Here is a 23485-nt window from a genome sequence, read left to right on the forward strand (position 1 = left end):
TAGGGTGCAATGGCAAATTAAGTACTTTGCGCCATAATTAGCTAATAACTTCTGAATTATATTTTAATCATGTTTAAGATGGCCAGGTTTGCTGTGAGTAGAGATAATGGAGGATAGGAACAGAACTGGAGTGTTTATCATTCGATACCAAAAGCCAGAAAGGAGCTAAACTGGTGAAGGCACAACATCCCAAAGGCCATGACAATCTGTGTACTCAGAAGGCTGAACCCCTTCCCAGCCAGCAAAGTACTGAAGCAGAACTTGTATCTTGGGAGCACGTTTAGGGAAAAAGCAAAAAACTCATTAGCTCCAACCCACTCTCCTCCAAGCCCGTCTATCTTTCTTAAAAACATCTTGGCAGCCTTCACAGCCCTATCAATAAACCCCATGAACCCAGATTACACAAAGAGATTGCTCTCAGTATTTCCTCTGTACATCAAAGGATGCTCAGCATTAAACTCTCACATCCACATCACTGGAAATTAAGAAACACAGATTCTTCACAAAAAAAAAAACATTCTCCCTTTGAAAAGTATCAGCAAAATGATACTCTGGAGACCCTAGTTAGGCATGCGTACACTATGTAGGAAGCACCACAATACTGCCAGCTCTGCCTTTATGCAACGGGTTATTTTGGGAAGCAGGCATCACACTTTGCAAGCTGGGCATCCCAGCCCCTGCAAAAGACAATCACTGCCATGAAACTAACAAATTAAGCTTTCCAAGGGGGCTGTGGTTGTTCATTGTGCTTGCACTCCTAAGTAACAGCATCTCATTAATGAATAAAAGTCAAAGTGCTTCTGAAACCTTTAGCTGTTCATTACAAGCCTGGGTCAGAATAAAGTATTCCCACACACACTCATTCCTCTTCTCTCAGCGAACACCTGTGAGAGTCACTTGCATAGTTCATATCACCCTTCTTGGGTACAGTTCACCTAAATGACAACAGCTTGTGCAGCAAAAGCCTGTAGGACAGATTAACAAATTTCAGCCCTTCTGCTGAGTGTGGACTCCTGCTTTCACAAGGTGGAAAGGACATTTAGCTTGCTTTATAAACCCTACAAGAACACACACATGTGAAAGAATACATATAAAGAACATCATGATAGTAGTCAAAACAAGCATCACGAGGTAAGATGTCAGAGACTGGAAATGCTTCTGCAACTTTAATTTGCAAACTGCTCCCCATATGAAACCTCTTCAGAGTTGGTCTATCATGACGTACAGCCTTTCTCCAGCACCCTCTGTAACTTCTGGGCAGCAGATGAGTCAGGACTACACACTGTAGGGGACTGCAGCCCACAGGACCCCTGCTTGAGCTGCTGGAGGAGCAGGAGGAGGTCATATTTTGTGAACTCTGCTGTAAGTCACAGGGGCTGGTTTGAAGAAGCTCTGAGAGCTTATAGCATCAGTCGTGCTGGCCACAGCAAGGTGCTGCATAACAGAAGTGCTGTGAGAGCTTGGGTAGCAGTGGCCACAATGTCACAGCACAAGCGTAGTCACAACTTTCATGCCACACCACTTTGGCCCTTTTCACATCAAGTCTCTGCCTTCAAACAAACACAAACTGCCTGGAGAGAAGCAAGAAGGCAACATGCTAAGGAAAACTGCAAGAAAGCATGTAGGAATGACTCCTCAGAACAGGACTTGAATAATGTGCAGGAAATATGGCCCAAGGACAGTGCTTAACTGTGAGGATGAACAGGAGATGTTGATGAGTTCATTAACTGAGAGCCATATTGAGCACATACACCATGAAGATAAGAAACTAAGGTTGCCCTGGTAGCCCTAATGGATTTATTTCCCTAAAAAGCTGACTTTAATTGCAGTGAGAAAAGCAGTGAGGCCAATTACACAGTAACATGTTTATCTCTCTTGAGCATTCCCGTTCTGCTTTACCGCATAGATCACCTGCTTCTACATTCCTCCACCTGGACGGAGCAGGGTACTTCCAGGTTAACAGCTCAGATTACAAATTCCTTGAGAAAGGCAATCCAGATAGCATGCACATTAGAGGTGAGGAAGGTGTGGACATACGACCACAGAATTTACTATAAGAACACAGGGCCATGCGCTGCTATTGTTCTGATTAACTCTAGCTTATATGCATTACAATTGCATCGCGCTGATTCCTGGCGTGGACACCCATATGCCTACACACAGAGACATGTTTATACCTGCCTAATTTATTCTCATACGTTTACATGTTTAACTGCTTCCACGCTAGAGATTGAAATGATGTAAGCATTTCAGTAACTAAGAAAATCACTCTATTAACCAAATCAGTTGATACAAAACCTGCATGCTAATCAGTTAAGAGGACGGGAAAGTCCACCTCAAACAGCTTAGACAATGGCTCTGAGCAACAAAAATGCTTAATGCATAGGTTAGAAATGCCAAAGCCACACCTGAACACTCTGCTGGTGGTGGGGGTGTTAAAAAGCACACAGATAACATTACCTCCATTGACAAACTTTACATGTACAAAACAGTGGCTTTATTGTTTATTAAATTAGATGCCGTCATGGTGCAGTAATCCCTGCAGCCATACCAAACCCAACAGTATGTAAGATGTATTTCTGTGGAGGAGGTAAAAAGAGAAGAGAATGGAGATACAGTACAGACAACACAGCCTTATAAATAGGGACATGAGGAATAATTAATCAACACATGTGAAAACAGCATAATATCAGCCAACAAAACCCTCAGAAATATCACACATCAAAACTAAATGTCACATCACAATGCTTTCAAAGCAGGAGAGAAAGGATGCGATTCAGCTGCTGACCTGCAGGTTCCTGGTGCCATTTGGGATGCTTGAGGGCACCTCTGATCCCTGGAGGACTGTGGAAAGCACAGGGAAGCTCTGGCAGGAACTGTACATGGGTGCTAAGCTGCCCACGTGAAGGCAAGAGTTTTCTGCCCACAGGATGATCAGACTGGATCAGATTCTTACTGATCCAGTAGAAACCAGCAGAGCCCAACAGCCAAAATTTCCTTGTGGCAACACCAGGTTGATAATAAACAAGATACTGCTCACCTGGAAAGCTGAGCACTGCTTTTAAACAAGCAGCTGGACGTTGCCTGTGGAGTAGTCTACTGCATTCATCTATAAATTTTCATTGTATTGCACGTTAATCTGAAACCCTTCCTTATAAAGGCAGAATGGTATTAACTACACATGGATTTAGAAAAGGGGTGTGGGGAGAAGGCATCACCTAAGAGACATTTCCATACTGTATCTGCCCTTGTCTCTGGACACTGGTACAGCTGTATCACTCACCTACCAATAAAACTGCAGCTTGCGTTCATGACTGCAACTGAAAAAACTGACTTACAACATGGGTTAAGCGTCCACAAGGCTGAAAGTCCCTAACAAACAAGAAAAAGACCTAACAATGCAGCATGAAAAAACCTGAATCTCAAAGTATCATCTTGCAGAATAACACAAGTTCCAGTACAAGCATTTTCAAGGACAAACTGTTTCCAAATGTTCTCCTCCTCTCTGTGCTCCCTGGAAATAAAACATGTTACAACAACCTTGCATTAGCCCCTCCACTCATATAGCTACTTAATGCTGATACTTTTTGCTCTATGCTTGAATGCAATAAAATCTTAATTTAGCAGAAATCCAGGTGTTTTGTTCAACTTCTGATTTTTTGTATTTCTTGCATCACCACGGGGCATAGATATAATTGTTTTCTGCTATCTTTAGAGGAGATCTACTGAACCACGTTATCGGAAAGTGCAAAAACCTGAATATAGTTTGGGATAATCAAAAGCTGTGCTCTTTCATCAAAGCTCTCCACCGCCATCGCTCCAGAAGCTGCTGGGGCTGCAATAAATAGTTTGAGGCTGTGAGAAGGTAAAGATCATTTTCCACACCTTTCCAAAAGCCTACTTTTCTTAGAGTTCAGAGGCAGGCAGAAGCCAATTAGCACAATCTGTTGAAGATAATGTCTTTCACAACAAGCAATGCCAACTATGAACCAAGACCATCAAACTGTACTCCCTTGATAACCACCAATTCCAAGAAAGTCTGTATTTGCATTAGCCATGCAGACCTTGAGGAGGGATACCTACAGTGTTGTTCTTTACCACCCATCTTTGTAGCAGCAGTGCCAACACTCACAAAGGTGATGTGTGACAGAGCCTGTTGCCTCTGAGTGCCATCAACCCACACCCAACTGCCTGGATGTTCAGAAACCCCTGGCAGGGACACGTCTCTGCTGTGAGGAGGAAACACGTCTGCCACATCTGCAGTGGGGATGGCTTGTAGGAATCAGGGAGAAGTGCTGCCCGAGCCTGAAGCAGCTTGTCAGGAGGAAGGAGTATTTCTCCACTGTGCTTCAAGGTCTGGTTGATCCCTGTGGGAAATTCTCTGCCAAACAACTCCGAGTGGTGCAAGAACTGCCACTGTGTCACTGCAGATGGCAGCTCAGGCTTCTCTGCAGCATCAAAGTCGGCCAAGACATGCCAGCTCCGTACAGTCTGAGAGCACAGGCAAAGTTAAATCCTCCATCTAACTTCAGGAGTACACTGCTGATTTATAATTTATTATCATTGGACACACAGAGAAGACAAACAAGGGATTTCACTTTGACCTGCGGAATAGGAATGTTGTGAGGTGCGGAGCCCATAATGGCCGCAGGGACTGGCTCTGCCCGTGCTGCCCCATAAATGTTTTGTTACTACGGCACAACAACATTAACACAGCGATGAGGAAAATAAACCCTCCGTGCTGTGATGGATGTGCCCTCATTTTGTACGTACACTTAGTCAGCAATGTACTGCAAGAGACATGACCTTTTCTAACACAGGGTTTCACTGGCCCTGTTTTTCCAGACCCCACCCCGTTTATTTTGTTCTGTTCACAGCCTCCCCAGTGGAAGCAATCTGCAAAGAGGCTCAGGCATGCAATTCGAGGGGCAGAGCCCTTCCCGCAGTGCCACACAGCAGGGCAGAACACAGGACCATGGGCTCCTGGCGCAGGCCCACAGGCCTTCCTATTGGGAGCAGCCTGAATCACACACTGCTGCAGCCCTCCTGCAGCTTGGGATGGGACTGAAAACAACACGATCGATTTGATTCTACAGATGAAAACATTCCCACCAGCTTTGTGATTTTGGCACGGTACAGATGCCTGGAATGTGTTCTCCATCATTTCCTTTCGTGCTTTCAGGACTCTATTAGTAAAAAGAAGGTAATAAGGTGACCTAGATGGAGGCTAACCGCAATGGAAAGTTGCAGCCCTACCAGCTGTTTCTATTTTCAAATCAATGCTTGACACACATCCTTTTCACCTCTCCTTTTGTTAAGCCCACCAAAGAGACGCGTGAAACATACATGATGAGGGCTGTTATTTCCATGTCTGAAGTGAAGAATTAGAGGCTCACCTGGAACCAGACCTCTGCAGTTCAGAGAGCAGCATCCACTCAGTCACGGGGAGCTGCGCCATTAATCCAAAGGGGAAAGGGGAAAGCACAATTGTAGCTCTGCTGATGAGTTTATCTGGGTTAGCTACCAAGCAGGGAAAGGCCAGTACGAAAGGCATGGCCCAGGGCCCAGCTTTATGAAACAACAATATTAGAAGCTGGAAAAATGAGAATGCCTGACAAAAAGCAGAGCCTCCAAAAAAGGCATTAGCTACTGAAAAGCTGCAGCTTTTCTCTTCATCCTTTTCCATAAGTTCGGTCTTCCACAGCAAAAGCAAGCAGGGAGGCATCTTTCCTGACACCATCGCTCAGCCTACTTCCACCTATACAACATGTTTGCAAGAGGTAAGAAAAACTAGTTTTAAAATAAGACACTGGGAGTCAATCGTGATTGACAGCAAAATGATTAGAGAGGAAAACCAACACAAAATAGCTCTATGAAAAGTAACCATCTGCCTTTCAAACGCTTGCCGGTGACTTCAGTCATGCAGCTGTATCAGCAGCACTTGGAGAACAAGCAAATCATCTTATTGCTTCAAATGGAACTTGCACTGCTCCATGTGACAGGCTCCAAGTAGAAAATTAAAAAATAGACTTTATTTTTTGTTTTTAATTCTGCAATTATACTGCTACTAAACCAGAATTTAATAGCAAAAGTGAATAAACAATAGGGTTTCAGGCTGGAGAAATTACCATCACGGCGTTATCTAATCTCTCCCCAGAAGTCAAGAATTATGACTAAGCCCTTCCAACACAGATACAGCCTGAAATTCTATGTCAGAAGTATGTCCAATTGCATTTGGCAACCCTTAGTCAAGAGAGAGGCTGAATATAATTGGATGAATATTTGAAGTTTTCATTATTCATGTAGGAAGGCTAGGTAAAAAGTGTTTTGCAGTCCCAAGACACTCGAGGGTGTGTGTTATTGGGTAATAACCAATTAGGAATGTTGACAGCACTCTGCCTTTAGGATCACCGTGGCCAGCAATGCACCTGGGTGGATGTTGTGCAAAAGCACACACCCGTTGCCTACCGCTCAGTTTATTTAAGCAAAGGTTTCACCAAAGGAAATGGAAGACACCCTGAAGGATGTAAGACTGACAGGTCAGCTGCATTCTGGAAAACTTTTTCTTTCCACTCCCAGTTAAATTGGCCCTCCAAAACTATCTTTTTTCGTTTATTGGTACTACATATTACTGGAAACGAATCCAATGGCATCTGTCTTTTATTTCATATGATTTAACAAAGTGCTTATTATTAGCAGTCAAGAAACACCGACTGCAAAAATTCCGCTGCTAAATATGGAATCTGGTAAAACACACCAGTTTGCAGTAAACACTGCAACTCAGAACGGCTGAAAGCAAAGATCTTCCTGTCATGCTTATTGTTCTAAGAAAAACATACAAATCATTTCTACAGGCATGCAAAACATTTTAAAAACTCTTGTATTTAAAAACTAACAGTTGTGACACACTCACAAGAACCTGAAGTTCAGTACCAATTTAGCTCATGATAGTGAGTCTCACCCATTGACAACCTGCCAAAACAAGGGTAGAACACATTGACAGTGCACTGAACAGTCATTCTTTTTTCTCTTCTCCTTTATGTTATCCTTGTAAACGCAAAAACAAACTAACCCCAAACCCAGAATCGGAAGGTTTGTATTCTGATCTAAAGCAGAGCAATTATTGTAAGAGATGCCCAACAGGGCTTTCCTACCTACACAAGAAGCATTCCAAACTTTTCCCGAACAATTTGCTTGTGTCTCAAACATATGTAATATGAAATCCATTTGTTAAGAAGAGGAACATATCAGTTTTGTTGCAGCTCTCATTTTCTGGCTCACATCATATTTAGCCTATCCTGTGGCACTGACTGTACCACAGAGGCTCCTCTGAATTCCCCGAACGCTGCCTGACTCCCTCCCCATGTATCACCCAGATGATGATGTTTTGATGAAGCATTGCACACGGGCCCTCAAGATAATGGATTCAATGGGATACACTTAAAAGATCATTTTTCTCCTTTGTTATTGACTGCTTCCACTGCTCTAAGACAGGAAGGGCTTTCATTTTTTATGCAAGCCATGAGACCCCCAGGGCCCTCTGAACTGTTTAAGAAGAATCAATTTTGAGGTGGGCAAAAGGGGCCTGCAGAGCTCTGTTTTGGGAGGCCTCCCCTCAGATCAGTTTGGGCAGTCCAAGAGCATCTCCCAGACCTGCTGTGCTCTGGCACAAGGCTGCTTCCCACTCTTGAAGGTCTGTGGTTAGCGTTCACTCACAACTGTAATTTATAGCATGCATATGGGCAACAAAATAAGCAAAAAAAGTTCCACAGAAGCAAAATAATCACCACTGATGGAGATAAACAGCAATATTGCTGCTAAGCAAAGCAGTCGTTGGCACTGTGTAGCGGCAGGAAACCATTACCTCGTGACAAGGTTTTAATACCCTGACATTGTTGCAATTACACCCAGGCAACCTAACAAAACAAATTCACTGTATGGCAGAAAATATTTCCAATTCAATGTTGCAACGTTTATTTTTTAATTACAGCACAAAGAATACTTTTGGGGTGTGGAAGAACGTAATCTATCATTTGTTCTGAAGTGACACACTAATGGGAAATGCTCTGCACTATAACTTTCAATGCCACAAGTAGTAACTACGAGCAGTGTCTTAGGCAAGGAATGCAGAGATCTTGGGTGCGGTGCTGGGAGATGCTTCTTATCCCTCCATCTCCCTCCCCGCCAGCTGGAGCCAAAGGCAAACCTCATTTTGCTGCACTGGGACATTCGTCACTCCTCCCGTTTTATGCGTGTCCCACAGCTCCCTACCTGCAACGCACCTTACATAAGAAGGGCTTTAGCAGTTTGGATACAGGCTGCGCAAGAGCATAAATACAAATTTTAATTAAAAGGAATGGAATTTTAATAGGTCATTCAAAGAACAATTATGCCTTCCACTTGACTGACAGACAAGTCACATTTTAACATGAAAACCCCACTGGGGTTGAGGAAGTTGAATTAATCTTTATCTTTATAAATTGATGTACTACCGAAGTATGCTCCCACTGCATTTAATATTGCTTTGCTCTGCCATCTCATGAAATATATATATATATCTGTATCTTTCTATTTCCCTTCCACTGTTTTTATGTCCTCACAAAGTTGATTCACAAAAACTGAGTTGTCAGTGCTGCACTCTTTTTATTGAGTGTCTGTACTGCAAAACGCAGTGGTGTGTAGAAATCCAGAAGATCGGTCTGCAGTAATTAGCTTGGGTACCCAAGGCAGCTCAGCTGAGTTAGCTGGAAGCAGGATAAACGAGTCCAGGAAGAATGTTGTACCATATTGCTTTGAGTCTCCTCTCCGCAGACCAGGCTGCACAGCAGGACTGGGTGCGAAGGTGACCACTGCGTTCCTAAGTTCCCTTCAAAGCAGACCACAAGAATCAGCTCTAAGCTCAGCTTAAATACCTTCAGACTGTTATAGGAGTCCTTCTCATCTCTGAGGTAAGCAGAAAGTGCCTCAAAAAAGCCTGGAAAATTTTCCAAATGAAGCACAGAGACAACAGTGCTGGATCTAAGCTAACACACACACACAGTTGGTAATACATTATTCCGATTATCAATCCAAAGATTCGATGGAAGAGATCAATATCAATGAGTCTCACAGCATCTTCCAAACTGCTGTGATTACAAGCAAAAGCATTATATGAGGTAGACATAAAACATGCTGGTTGTTTAAGTCCTCTCAGGAAGCTCACCATTAGCAGAAGACAGAAACCCAAGGGTGCATGGAGAGTAATGAACAAGAAGCAAGCAACGTGCCTCGATCTGATCAGGTAAAGATTAGTTTTGACCTTTGTGAGCTTCACCTTCTTCTGTAAGAGGCAGAAAAATGTAGGTGAGGAAGAAATGACACCAGAGCAAGGAGGGAATTCAGGTGACAAAGTTAGGCTCTATGTTCAGAGCTGAAAGGGGACTGAAGAAAGATGCAGCTGAAGAGACTGTAACATCATGAAAGCTGAAGTCTGAGAATGAATGACAAAGGAGAACTAAAGCTCATCAGATGACAGGTGTCTGGTTATGACACACCTGCATTTGAATACACCCTAAGCCAGCTAAGTTAGAGGGCATGCTCTCATAACAGGAACAGGTGACAACCCCCTGGCCAACACACTATGAGGCATAAGCCTTGTTTGTGCTAGAAAGAGTGCAGATAACCTAAACAGTTTTCCCAAATTTCTACACAAACACATCCCCAAATAGCAAACAGGCTTTTATACATGAAACCCATCAGGAAAGTTGATTGTTACCAGAAAGAAATAAGACAGAAATCAGAATCTATGACCTAAAGCTCCAAACATACCCAATAGGTGGCTGGGTGTTGATGGTGAAACTGGAAGCCAAATGTTTACTTCAGCAATTACCTACATATGAGACACCAATTTACTTAACAACTGCACTGCAATTTATGAAAGACCAATGAAGCATACACAGTTTATGTAGGAGCAGGATCTGAATCTAAAGCTAACAGAGAGGTTCCTGAGTGCAAGAACTGGGTACAGCAAAAAGCAAAGCAAAGCAGTGAGCCTCGAGGCTGTTACTAAGATCTAGACCCAACCAGAATGACCAATAAGCCAAATCCTTCAGTGCCAAGCAGGAAGCAGCCACCTCAGTTTCTAATGGGCTTGTCCTTATCAGAGAAGCACAACCCACAGACTCAGCACTCTTTTATTTTTCCTGAGTATTTTCTTGGCTATTTCAAATGAGAAATACTGCTTGAATGCCTTTAGGCTGGTTTATGAAGCCATGCTACTGAGCACAGAAGTCCAAATGCTCCTCGCTAAAACATTTCCAACCATGGAGCTGGTATCAAGTCTTGGCAAAGAGAAGATTTCCCAACGCGCAGACCCTATGAAAGTAGATACTGACATTCCTCCTCTTGTTGACTGCCATCTTGATCCAAACCATATCACGTCACACAGGCCTACTGGTAAACAGACCTCTGAGCCCTGCTGACAATATGGATTCCAATCTTCTTTTCCCACAAGGCAAAGATTTGCTGACTCAGGGGACTACTAGCCTCAGAAATAAGGGGACAAAACCTTTCACTTCGTTACACTCCTAAATGCGCAAGTTTATTCTCCTGAATATTTCCATCTGCACTATCATATTTATACAGCCATGGATAAAAGCATGGCACGAACCCCTGTAATACAAAGTTTGTACATCTACTTTTTATCAGTCTCCATATGTCCAGTATCCACTATCTTGATTTCACTACTATATTAAATGTTTGAGTGCACAAGCATGTAACAATTAGAAAACACCATTTTAAATCCTCCAAACAACTAACATACCAAAACAATTTTAGTGACACTTTCAACACAAAGACATGAACTCGATGGTTCAGTGATGACTCGCTACCAGTTACTGACCACACAATGTGAAAACCTGCTAAACTGATGATACTGTTTCTTTCACCCAGTCACTAGCCATAAGCAAAAGCAATGACTTGCTGACCTTGCAAGGCAAACATAGTACAGGACTAAGACTCAGAAAACATTCACTTTCTACCAAGGTGACAGTAATGTCTGACCTGTGGTAATCATTAATTGAGACAAAGTGAGGTCAATATGTATCTTGAGTTCAATATATGTACCTAGAGATACAATTAATCTTTGAGCAGAAAATACCCCTCTGAGCTCTTTATTGACAGATGTGTGTTACAAAAGATTTCTCTTCACAATATCAATTGCGAAAATTCTATAAATTTCTTGAAATAGGCACAGAGTACACTATCATTCACTGTTCTATTTTACCCCAGATGTCTATAGTTGGTTACAGCGACCAGAACAGAACACAGACCAGCAGCCTAGGAGTAAGAGACAGCAGATGACAGCACAAAAGTTTTAAACTATGTAGGACTGACTGTACTCTATATGGCCTTTCTGAATCAGCACTTTATTTTTTACTGATACATGCTCCTGATGATTCCAACATCATCAGCTGTTTCTAGCACAGGTTTTGGTATCTATAAACATTCACACATAGAGTTAGCAATCTTTCACGCTTTCAATCATCATCCCAAAGCATTTTACAAACTTCTTTTTCGTTAACTTTGACAGGAAGCAACAAAACCTCAAGGTTAAATCAATTATCTTGGGTCACAGAACAGGTCAGTGATGGACTCAACCTATCTCCATATCCCATACACTTTTGCTTATCACAATACAGCTATCAAATCATAAAATATAAAAGGTGAATAACTAGACAAGTAAGCCAGGCTAGTCAACAAAAATTATACTGAGCCAATACCCATCTTTTCTATCTATTTCTCCTTGTCAGGAATGTTACAAGATATTAAAAAATAAAACAAAACAATAAAATACTCTCTGGATAACTCACATCAAGGCAACTGCCTGAGCTAGTGCATAACTATGTTCAAAGATCTTCATGGAGCTTTCTTTTTACAGCTTGCAGAAGAAAGTGAGTTGTATGAGATCTTTAACAGTGATCTGAGAAGTATTACCTCACCCGCTTTAATGATACTACTCTAGAAAGATCACCAGGTAGTTCCACTGATACAGATATGCCTTCAAAGAAGACGAATACAAATAAGAAGACTGGAGGAAGAATGTAGTAACTCCCATTCTATTAGCATTTCAATGAAAACAGCAAAAAGCAAACAAACAAAAAAAAAATCCTAATTAATTAGAAGATTTTGTATTTATAGTTTTTGAACTACTAGCATCATATGACAATAGTTCGAAAGGCACCATCCAAGGTGAGTAGGAATTGAGTAGCATGATTACTCTTGTGAAGGTATTTCAGAGACAGTGCTATGCAAAGCATGAAACAGCCCCACCACAACAAGCCCCCTCCCTCAAAAGAAGGCTCCAGCACGGTGCTGCAAACTGCAGAACTATGTACTAAGGACAAAGTCAGTGTCTTCTTGTGGAACTGTGAACAGGATTCAGACAGCAGAACCTGCCAAAACTCTGAAACGAGTGAACAGTGTCATCCTACCTAAAGCCAGGAACCTCTCTGGAGGTCCATATGTAACCTATGAAGGATACATAAGCCCTGTTCCCAACTTGCCAGCAAAGTCCAAGGACAGTCTGGGCACTCTCCAAAGTAATTTTGTGCTATTGGTACAAAAGAAAGTCTCACAAACCAAAAAAAGCCAGTGTCCTAACTAGATCCAGGTGTGTGAAATTTAATTTCCCTGAGGGCTGAGAGGGAAGATTGGGTAAGAAAACTGGGACATGAATGGATTGGTTAATATGAAAACCTGAAATAGCCCTGGGCAGAAATTTGGAAGTATTGTGAAATGCTATTCAAGAAGAACCCACCTTCATATGCAGGGAGTAACACAAGATGGGAGATGTAGCAATGCAAACAGATTCCCCAACAGATTGTGGAAGAGAAAAATATATAAGGCTTTTAATGAAATCTTTCAACTCTACAGTGAGAATACAGGATGTGGCAATTTGATGTTTTGGAATTATGCAAAGGTTTATACTGTGTGACTTGGACAGCAATAATTAGAAGTCCAGATGCTTTGAACTTGTGATAGACCACACTGCTGACATTGCTGATAGCAGGTATCAGAAAGCTGATCCCCATTTGATCAAAGTCAAACGTTTTTCCATTTAGTCATGACAGTCATTTGACTTTGTCTTAGCCTGGTGCACAACACCTTGTGGTACACATCATACAGACAGCATTAAAGCTTAGAGGTGTAGAAATGCCATCTCCAAGGTTTGATCTTATGCAAGATGATAATGCGCTGAGAGAAGGTGAGTAAACTGCTGAAGTTCAGCTATCAGAACTAACAGGCCTGTGCTTCCCCTGCTCATAATCAGATCTCTGCTAAAATCTCAAGCCAGTTTTCTCAAACTCCTTGGTGACCATGAGAAGGGGTACCCATCTTCCCTGGAATAAATATCATCAGGCTTAACTGTGGGTTGTTGAAAACAGACTAATATCTGAAAAACTTAATTTGCAAAAAGCAAAGCAATTAAGAACATAAATAAAGCAGCGCACCTAAATCCTTAATAGATAATGTTGTGTTACGAAATGTCCTGCACAACCTAGTTCAAAACAAATTCCAAAACCACAGGACTCCTCACAGAGTACAAACAGCATTGTTTGGTTTGCTGTCACAGATATATGCATAGCCATCGATTTACAACTGAGAAGCAGGAGGAACAGTCTGCACATGGGTGAATGCATCACAACTTACAGTCTTCTTGGGGGGAGGTGCAGAAAAGGACATCTGTCCATGTTACACCATTTAAAGAAAACTACTTTTATTTATTTTTTCTCAGCAATCTGACCTTGCATTAGGTCCTCTTGGCAGATAGACTGATTCTGATTGCCTCTTCATGAAGCCTAGCTCTGGCAAATTGTATGGTCTTTCCATAGGAAAGGGCAGGAAGCAGAGCATCAGCAGCAAGATGCTTTTCTAAATTTTCCTAGGTTTTCTTTGGAGGAAAGAATAGATACCTGTCAGTAGGAATTTTACATATCAGGTTACAAATTGGCTCCAGGGATCTAACAAAAGAATTATGGAATACGTACCCTGCAAACTGCAAATCTTTACCTGGTAGTAGTTAAGAATCCCTTTCCAATTCCTACTGTACTGTTCAAGAAGAAGAGAATGGAGAGGAATAAGATCAGTTTTTTATTAAATCCTAAAGATGAAGGAACAATACACTAGATCCAAAGCAAAGTGCTCTATCAGGACGGGTCTCCTCTACACTGGCAAGTCAAAGTGACTCCAAAACTGCTGCTTTGGATATCACCTTTTCAATCTCACAAAGAAAGATGACTCTGGTAGCTGGCCCACAGATGAAAGGTTCATTTTAGGCTTCTGGCCCTTAGACTACATGTAATACGAGTCAGGAGCCTAATGACTTTCGTGTCTCAACCTGTTAGATGCTGGAGCCTGCAACCTTTGCTTTGACTCATCCCTGGAGCAGTGCTCTTTCAGGCAAGATAATCAAGACCTTATTTTTCACAAGCAATACTTCATGTGACAGTGAGCCCAGGAGGCTTCAACTCACCCAAAAAGAACTGTGAGACCCTGCCTTAGTTTTGATCTCATTCACAAATGTGACGCTGGTAGAAAAAGAAAACATTAAACAAAGTAGACCAAAACTTTAGATTAAGAGTAATCCAGCACTAAATAAGTGCATCTGTTGAGTACACACTGACCAGGTCAGGCTCTGAGGAATAATTTGTACTAAGGTCCAAACATTACTGGGTGATTAGTACCTAGAACTCACTGTACACACACAAGCACAAGGCTGGAAATAAATTGTTAAGACCTCACAGACTAAAAACAAACTACAGTATTGTGATTGCCAGCTTATTGCTTCGTGTCACTGTCTTGACATCCAAACGAGTTTAGTAATTGTTCTTTTGAAGCTACTGATGTTAAAAAAGAAATATCTCAAGTTCTGGAAGTGGCTGGGAATTCCAGATTCTAATAGCTGTGCTGGAATTATTCACTCATCAAGGGGTTCAAAAGACACTTTCTGTCAGAACTGAGACATAAATGCATGTCAGAACGACTTGAAACAGAATGACTATAACTTAGAGTTTGGGTTTTCTATACGTTATGTTTGAAGAGCTTTAAAATGTTTAATTTATTAAACTGGCTTTGATACCAGAGGCATAGCTTCCACTTTAAAGTGTTACAATAACTCAACTGAATGTAGAATGCATTAAGTTTAAATTCCACTGCCACTAAACACTTAGGAAAGATATTTCAGTTTCTTCACTTAAAAAGAAATACGTTGTCCTGGTGAATCTGACATGAAAACAGAAGTTTCATGCACTAATAGCAACAGCCTCTCCTGCTGCACTGTAAGAAGGCATACAAAGCAGGAAGGCATTTCCCTACTATTTCAGACACCGTCACTACCCCAGCTACTGAGGAAATGCTAAATAATAACCAATCCTAAAAGCTAAACACAACCAGGTCCTAAGAAAAAAATTCCTGACATGGGTAGGTTCCATTTTTGAAGAACAATTCGAGTTTTTCCAGACATTGCTTTAATTTCTCAAGGCAGGCCTGTGGTCTGGCAATGCCTCTATTAGTTCTCTCTGCCTGGTCCTCCTTGAAGAAGTATCATAAGAAAGGCCATGTGTCCACCTGTTTCTCTTTCATGTGCCTTTATTTACCATTCTCTTCCTCTAGCACTGTCAGGTCTTACATGTTAGAAGCACTCCTCCAGTCCCACTTAAAACTATGCTGATAATGCTGCAGGGGCAGCAGTATCAGTAAGAACTACTCTTAGAGCAAAAACCATACTGCGTGAATTGGACCTTATGCCCTTTGGAAAGGCAAGTCAGTGTTGTGGGATCAAGAAACTCATGAAATCATTCTCCACAACCCAGTAAAAAAGAGTCGACGGAAACAAAAGCTTAGCAAGACAAAAGAAATTATCTAAATAGATGCTTCAGCTGTGAATTGCTGTTACTAAAATAGCTCAAAATAATGGGCAAAGGTGACACTGGAGATCAGTCATGTGATGGGACAATAATTAATAGAGGGAATTGCTCGTGAAGCAGAAAAGGAGAATTGGCTTGCTTGAATTGCAGTAAGAATCTTTCTGGGTCCTTGCTAAATGAACCACTTAACTGAGATTCAACTAGAAAGATAGGATGCCACCAAGACATCCTATTACACAAGTGCTTCTATTTACTGTAAGATTCTCTTTAATTTCTTTAGGTCCCAGAACAAGAATTAAAAGACTCATTGTAATGGAGAATATCATTTAAATCATTTATGTGATCATCAACCAAAAAGAAGTGATTTCAGTGCTACTAAGGTGACAATGCTGTCAAATGCCTATGGCCAAGGATCTGATAGATTGCACCACTCTTCTTCCATTAATCCCCCGTGCATTAATACATCTATCCCGTTAGACTGAGCCTTGCTTCTTTACAGAAGGTCACACATCAAGGGGGCAGTGGGACCCCTTTGGGTCTTCTGCTTCTACAAACCCATAGGCTTGTGCTGACTATACTATGCAGAGCTTGTTTACTGCCTTAGCAGTGCAGAGCCGAGAGAGAGGATTACAAGTAGCTGGGGAGAAAGGGGAGCTGTGCCTTAAAATTCTTCCACCCCTACTCAAATGCTGGTGAGGAAAGACCATGAAGCTGAAAGTTCTCTTTCTAGAGTAGGCATAGACTAATGCAGCAGACACAATCAACCTTTGATAACCACTTTTAGAGTTACAATATCCTGCCATGTTTATCTGCCACCACCACTATGAAACATTCTCACACTGTATGTTCAGTGAGCCGTTCTTCTCTTAGAAATGCAATTTCTACTTACTTAATTCCAGTAAGTTACCAAAGCCACATATTTTCCATTTAGAAGATACATAAAGTGAGAATGTGAGAATTAAGAGTCTAATTATCTGAAAAGTCCTAAGATGCTATAAAAAGTATGAAGTTAAAGCTGCCCTATATTTTGCTACACATAACCTCATGTGACACATCTAAGAGTATGCTTTGACAGTACAGGAAAAAAAAAAAAAGTCTCCAAAAGACCAAAAATCAACAACAACAAAAGTGAAAGGTAAAAAAGCCAAACAAAACAAATATCCCAATGCTCCCAACTTTGGACTTAAATGCAGTATTCGTACAACTTTTGATTGTAATAAACCACAGAGTTGATGCCCAGGCATAAAAGTATGGTAGAAAGTCAGTGTTCTTAACTTTGTTTTAGTATGTAAACACAGGGACCTGCAGAGATGCCATTTCTCTGCAATACAGTGGATCAGAGAAAGAAAAAGTCAGTCACTAACCTCCTTTGAACAAAGAAACCTAATTTCATTTCGAAACAAAAGGAACTAAATTTATCACTCTAAGACAGCCCCAGGACTTCCAAGCATGAAATTGAAGAAAAGGAGTTGCCAAAGACATGCAGAACAATCTTTTTAAAGTTACCTGGAATCAGGATATTTTGTAAGCGTGGCCAAGCTGCTGGTATACATGTGCCCACCCACATCAATGTGAACTGGTGCGTTGGATTTTGTGAGTTGTGCTGGAGTGGGGATGCCTTGATTGTTCAATGGAGATGCAGGGGATCTAGTGATCAGAGGTCTTGACATATTGGGCCGACTGTCCTGTGAAGAGATAGACCCGGGTTAATGATCTTCTTGAAAACCTCACAGAAACCCACAGTCTCCAGTCAACAGCACTGTCTCGTAGCCTCAGCTTACCATTTTCATCTTATTAAAGCACAGACAAATCTTTGGTAGTTTTTAAAATCAGTCCATCTGTAGAAGTCTTAACTGGCTGTGTTTCAAATATGTAAAGTGTGGCAAAATGCAACGATCGAGCCCACAAAGTAGAAATCACGTTTGATACAACAAGTTCCTCCTGAACACTGCTCATGACAGACGACCCGTACAGAAAAGAGAAAGAAGCTCATTCTCGTACTCCAGAGCTGATAAAGTCTCTGACAAAAGCACCACGAGCCGCAGACAGAAAGACTAAGAACAATTACTATTCTCTTTAATTAAAACCCACAGGTAGAATTTATGCTCCTTCCAAAGCAGTCAGAAGAGAAATACGAACCCTCAACTCCTCCATTCTGCACACTCTTCTCTCGAATTTCCAACTCACATAGCACGGAAACAGAAGCAGAAACACCTGGACTAGTCAACCGTTCATGCACTGCACACCGCTGGACATCGGCAGCCTTTGAGAAAGACATCTTCCATTTAAAAGTTACACGGATGGCGAGAGCTGCCCCTGCGTGCCCCACATAGGCGGCGGGTCTGAGCGGCTTCCCCGGGCAGGCGGGCTCCCGAAGTGGAGCGGGAGCTGATGCTGATGAAACCAACTTTTAGTCACAAAGGCAGGGATGTAATGCCAGCGAGCAGCATGCTCCTTGTCTGCGCGCCCGGCGGGGTGGGGCAGGGCAGAGCCATTTGCCCGAGCCAGTAAGGCAAGCTGTATTCAAAGCTGAGGATTAAAATAGAAATGCGTTCGAGAGCGGTTTTGGGACGACCGCGCTTTCTGCTGAAGGAAAGCTCCACACTGGTGGAATCTTATAGAGATGCCCTGAGAAATAAAAGCCCTTGCAAATTATGCAGTTTTACATTTAAAAGGTAAGCAAAGCAGCGAGAAGCCAGATACACTTCATCACAAAACTCTCTTTGTTCTTTCAACACGTCTTTTAGCTGCAAAACCTAATGGCTTCTTTGTAAACATCTCACAGAGCTGGGTACTAAGACTCGCCGAAGCACAGTTATGGGGAATTTGGACTGGTGAAGCCCTTTGCCGTTGAAAACATGTATGTTTTTCATGGCTGTTAAAGATTCAAACCATCCAGGCAACGTGAGCCAGGTAAACGTCTCACCAAAATGATTTACAGGCCAGCGTTGCACAATAAATCCAAGTAATACGTAACAAAAGGCATCTATAAACCACAAGGTACTTAACTAATTTTCTTTCATACACAAAAGCAAGCTTTGGTCAAATACTGATAAAAATGAAGAGGATGAAGAAAAACACCCAGTTTAAATTTTAAGGGGGGGGAGGGGTGTGTGTTTGCTTCTTGTATTGTTTCCCTCCCCCCTTCTTTCTACATAAGCAGAAGTTCATATAAATTTGCAGAAATACCACTCTTAATCACTACAATTGCTTGAGGAGGTGCCTGCAGCGCAATGAAGACAAGTCCAGACAAAATACAGTACACACGCTATGCAAAACTAATGTCTGCTATAAATGCTATGTGGTACAACCACCACCCAAGATGTTACTGATCTGCAGCAGAGCACTTAGCAAAATAATGAAGAAAAAATTAAACACGTTGACTGGAAAGGTGGAAATAAGAAGGCAAGAAATGATACTGACTGGGATAGGGAACGCATTTCAGTGTTCAAAAGCGGGTAAATAATTTGAAAAGCCAAAAAAGAGACCAAAAAGAAAAGAACAAATTCTGTAACTTGTATGAAATAGACATCACCCCCCTTACTAGGATCTGCTCTGTCAGAAAAATACAGCCCTGTAACAGTTTAGCAGACTGCAGCACTGTGGAGCCTGTAATAGTTTTTCAATTGGACACATTCTCCTGTATACCCTGCCCAGGGCTGCTTGGGAGAAAATGAACAGATTTTCAGGGTTAATATCGTAGTTAGGCTGAGACCTCATTCAGCAGAGCTGTGATAGTGCTGGGCATATGAAACAGGAGGAGAAGGCATAGGATAAATATTACCTCAAGGATGGGAGATAGCTCAAAAGACCATGGGCATTTTGCAAGGCAAAAAAACAAAGGTAAGAAAGCAGAACTCGTTTCCAAAAGAGAGACACAACCAAGCAGTCCTGTACAGAGTTTACCTATAAAACTCCCAATAAATATCTATAACTTTACTAAAACCTTTGCTATTTTATTTCACCATCCTCCTTTTCAACATTCCCCCTTCAAGCTACCTGCATTATTCTGCCTCAGGAAACAATGCTCGAAGTGTTCAGCATTTAGATATTAAATACAATAACCTATTGCTGCTCCAGCCCTAGCTTACAGAGATGAAACTCATTCACTGCTCCTTTGGTGACCACTTTGAAATTATGCAATGGTAGCTCTGCTATTTTACTACTTCTATCCAGTTGCCCTTGAAAAACTGATGCAGAAATAGGATCCAGAGCACTGAGTGATTAAAAAACAGCTTCTTCTCTGTGGCACATCCCACCAGCATAGCAGAGAAGATCACTGTTCAACATGCATGGTGTTAAGACCACTCTGTTTAACAGATTGGAGTTAAAATGTTGTATTAGTTCAGCTATGGAGACAGTGAGACAAGAAGATAGCAAACTTAGATAGAAAAAAGTGGTTACAATAAGGCACCGCTGGTAAATTAAACTTCCACTAACCTGAAGTGATTGCAAATACCACTCCTTAGAAACAATCAGAGGAGAGAAGGGAGTTGTAGAAATCAAACTCAGTGGGATCCAGCTGATTACAAGCTATTTAAAACAGTTGGTGACAAAAACGACTGAAAGGCTCCTCAGCAGCCTTCCTTGGTGTGCCCTATCTCACATAGGTCCCTGTGCCCAGGAAGGGTTTGTATTTCAACCATGGCTGCTCCCACATGGGAGGGAGATTACGGAGGTGATTTTCTGCCTTGGGAATTGCACCGACTTTATTCATGAGTAGAACACAAAGCACATCCAGAGCCTGTGCTGGCTATAGGAGCAGTAGCCTTCCTGCTCTCCTAGCAGCTCACTTTTCCACTTGGTATCATTCCTTTACAAACATTTCAATGTTTAACCTATGAAAAAATTAAATAAGAACAGGAAATCCCAGGTTTCACAACACTTCCCATGGACTGAAATACTTGAGGTACTTTGTAAAATATTTATCATTATTTGTCCTCCAATACTTTGAACCCAACAACTTTTCAAATTAATGAGTTCCCATTTCAAACCCAGAACAAATTTATTGCTCAAACTACATACTCAAAAGAGATACTAAAAGCTATATGCTGGGCAGGTTAAAGACATTTAGGTCTTATGAGACACTGAGGTTTTGATTCAGCGCACAAAACCACTACCCTATTAGAAAAACAATTGGGTCTCCTCCGTTTCCCTGCTGTTACTAGAGGGAGCCTTCAAATAACAAGCAGTAGGTAGGTCCAGGTCTGGTCTACCAAAGAACAACACAGTAACCATGTCAACCTGGTGGCAAGTGGAAGAAATAAGAGATATCTGAAGAATATGAGGTATTACAATGTTCTGCTAAGCATGCAAAATCAGTGAGAAGCCTCCTCCTCCCCTGAAAATGTTCACTCATGATTGACTGCTATGATTAGAAGTGGTTTCAGAAGTGTTATTTACACTCTGTGGTCTTAATCAAAATCATTTCAGTTCCCTTCTCAAGCCAAGAACCCTGACAAAAACCACACCACTACAAGACAACCCGAGCTCACACACTGAAGGATCAACATTCAAGTGCAAAGCATCTACTTAACTCCCATGATCAAGAGGATCATTCTACGCTCTGGGTCAAGGCATATGTGGCCAGGGTTAATATAGCAAACACACTGCCCACGAGCCAGCCCAGCTCAAGAAGGAACGGATAAATGCTACTCAGTTCTAGTCTTTGTACCAAACTGGAAAATTATTGGATCCTCCCTGCTACAATTCAAACAATTATCCCTGTTGAGAAAGTCACAGTTACATACTTCAAACATTCTTGGACTTTTCAGGGGGAGATGAGGACAACTTGTCTCATCCAAGCATGCCAGAAGAAATGATAATCTCGCAACAGTTTATTGTAACACATCCAATCATTATATTTTCTTACAATAGAAAGCCATAAGAGATGTTTCTCTTCACAGCTTTGTGCTGAGGAACCACCTGAAGCGGCAAAAGTAGTCAGCATAGTCACACCAGCAACTTCCACAAGAAACATCTTTGAATGTACATATCCCACTGTGTGGAAAACGAATCCCAGCAGCTAAAAATCTTCCAAAGATAGAGGCAAAAGGGCTTTTTCCTTCAGCGCATAGCAGGAACCATTCAAATCTCACAGCCAGCTGCGCTCCTTGACTCTGAAATAACAGTGGGCTGATCCTTAGGGGAGCTCATGGGAATGCACAAAACCCTGCTTCAAGTCCCTCATGCAAACCAAGAACATTAAGGTGACTCTGATCTGGCTCCTGCAGAAGTGTCCTCATTCTGAGGAGACACTTTTTTTTTTCAAAATAAACATTTCATTAAAGATAAAAAAAAAAAAACCTGCCATCGTGTCTCACCACAATGTTTAAGCAAGTACCCTCCACTTTTTTCCAGCTCAGCAGAAACAGTCACCACAACAAAGAGGCTGGAGAAAGAATTTATTCAATATAAACAGTATCAGTACAGTACAAACAACTCCTCTGGAAGGTGTAACAAGCACAAAGAGATACAGAGCTATGTTTCCGGGAAGCTTGTTCTTCTGAAGGGGAAAACCCATCTCTAGTATCCTCCATGGCTAGTGACATTGTCACATTGAGCTCTCTGGCTTTGGCCATGGTACGTCACATCCACAGAGAACCTCAGGTTGTGCTGGCCCCTCAGACAGCCCTGCAAGGTGTTCAGAGATGACTGTGCACAGCACAGAGTATGCCAGATGCTCTTCAGTCTCCTAAGTGTCATGGCAGTGTCTTCTCTTCACCTCCATTCCAAACAACAGACACAAAGAAGTAACTCAGACCCTCTGCAAAAAGTCTTTACACTTTTTGCACTTCACACACGTCAATGTGCTTTCTTCTTCTTCTTCTTCACCTTTACACTGATGGTAGCTCTCTGAGGAGATGTCTGGGCTGTAGTGGTGCCATCAGGTCTGCAAAACAAAGAAATAACACATCACCTTCCCTGGCAAAAATCTGCCGATTGTGCCATAATGTTTTTTTGCCTTTCATCAATATAATCTGAATGCTCTTTCGCTTGCAGCTGCAAGCTTTAAACTGCTGACTCTGAACATTAAGAATTACGTTTATAAAGCAAAACTCCAAAACAATTGTTTGAGTGCTTTGTGAGAGACAGGCCCCAAACACCATCAGATGCAATTTAGTGCCACAGTAAGTTGAGATACTAGGCCCCCTGAGACTCGGCGGTAGTAGTAGAAGAATTATTTTAGATCTCTGGAGGAAAAACCTCATTTTACATCCTGAATGCCTGTCAACATGTGATGGAAGACCAAATTATTCTATACAGGACAATCAAGTACAATAGAGAGCTTGAGAAGTCAGGACTGTTTCTCTGAGATGCTGAAGCACTGACTGCAGCACAAGACCAACTACTTCACCAAGCAGCAGCTCACCCTGCCCACAACCACTGCCACGTCTGCAGCATTCAGTACAATCTGCAGAAATACAGACAGCGATGCACTTCATAACAAGATATGTGACGTGTGACTGCCTGAGAAGTCAGAGGTACGGTCCAGGCCATCAAAAGATAAAGATATGGCTTAAACCAACTCCTGGAAGTCAGATCATCTGTATCACGCAACAGTCCAAACAGCAAGTGTG

The 23485-nt window shown here is 41.9% G+C and overlaps 1 protein-coding gene across 3 annotated transcripts in view; it reads right to left on the reverse strand.

Annotated features, from left to right (window-relative positions):
* The window catches only part of KCTD1 (potassium channel tetramerization domain containing 1), a 63692-nt gene that overhangs the window by 12908 nt on the left and 27299 nt on the right, over window positions 1–23485 (reverse strand). For 2 of the 3 annotated variants that reach the window (XM_015855479.2, XM_015855481.2), the window contains exon 2: window positions 17412–17590. In XM_015855479.2, coding sequence (XP_015710965.1) covers window positions 17412–17590 — 179 coding nt within the window. Of the gene's footprint in view, window positions 1–17411; window positions 17591–18044; window positions 18301–23485 lie in introns of those variants that run through there. The other variant, XM_015855480.2, reaches the window with a different exon arrangement.

This window comes from Coturnix japonica, chromosome 2 (genome assembly GCF_001577835.2).
Source record: "Coturnix japonica isolate 7356 chromosome 2, Coturnix japonica 2.1, whole genome shotgun sequence".
NCBI classification, from domain to species: Eukaryota; Metazoa; Chordata; class Aves; order Galliformes; family Phasianidae; genus Coturnix; species Coturnix japonica.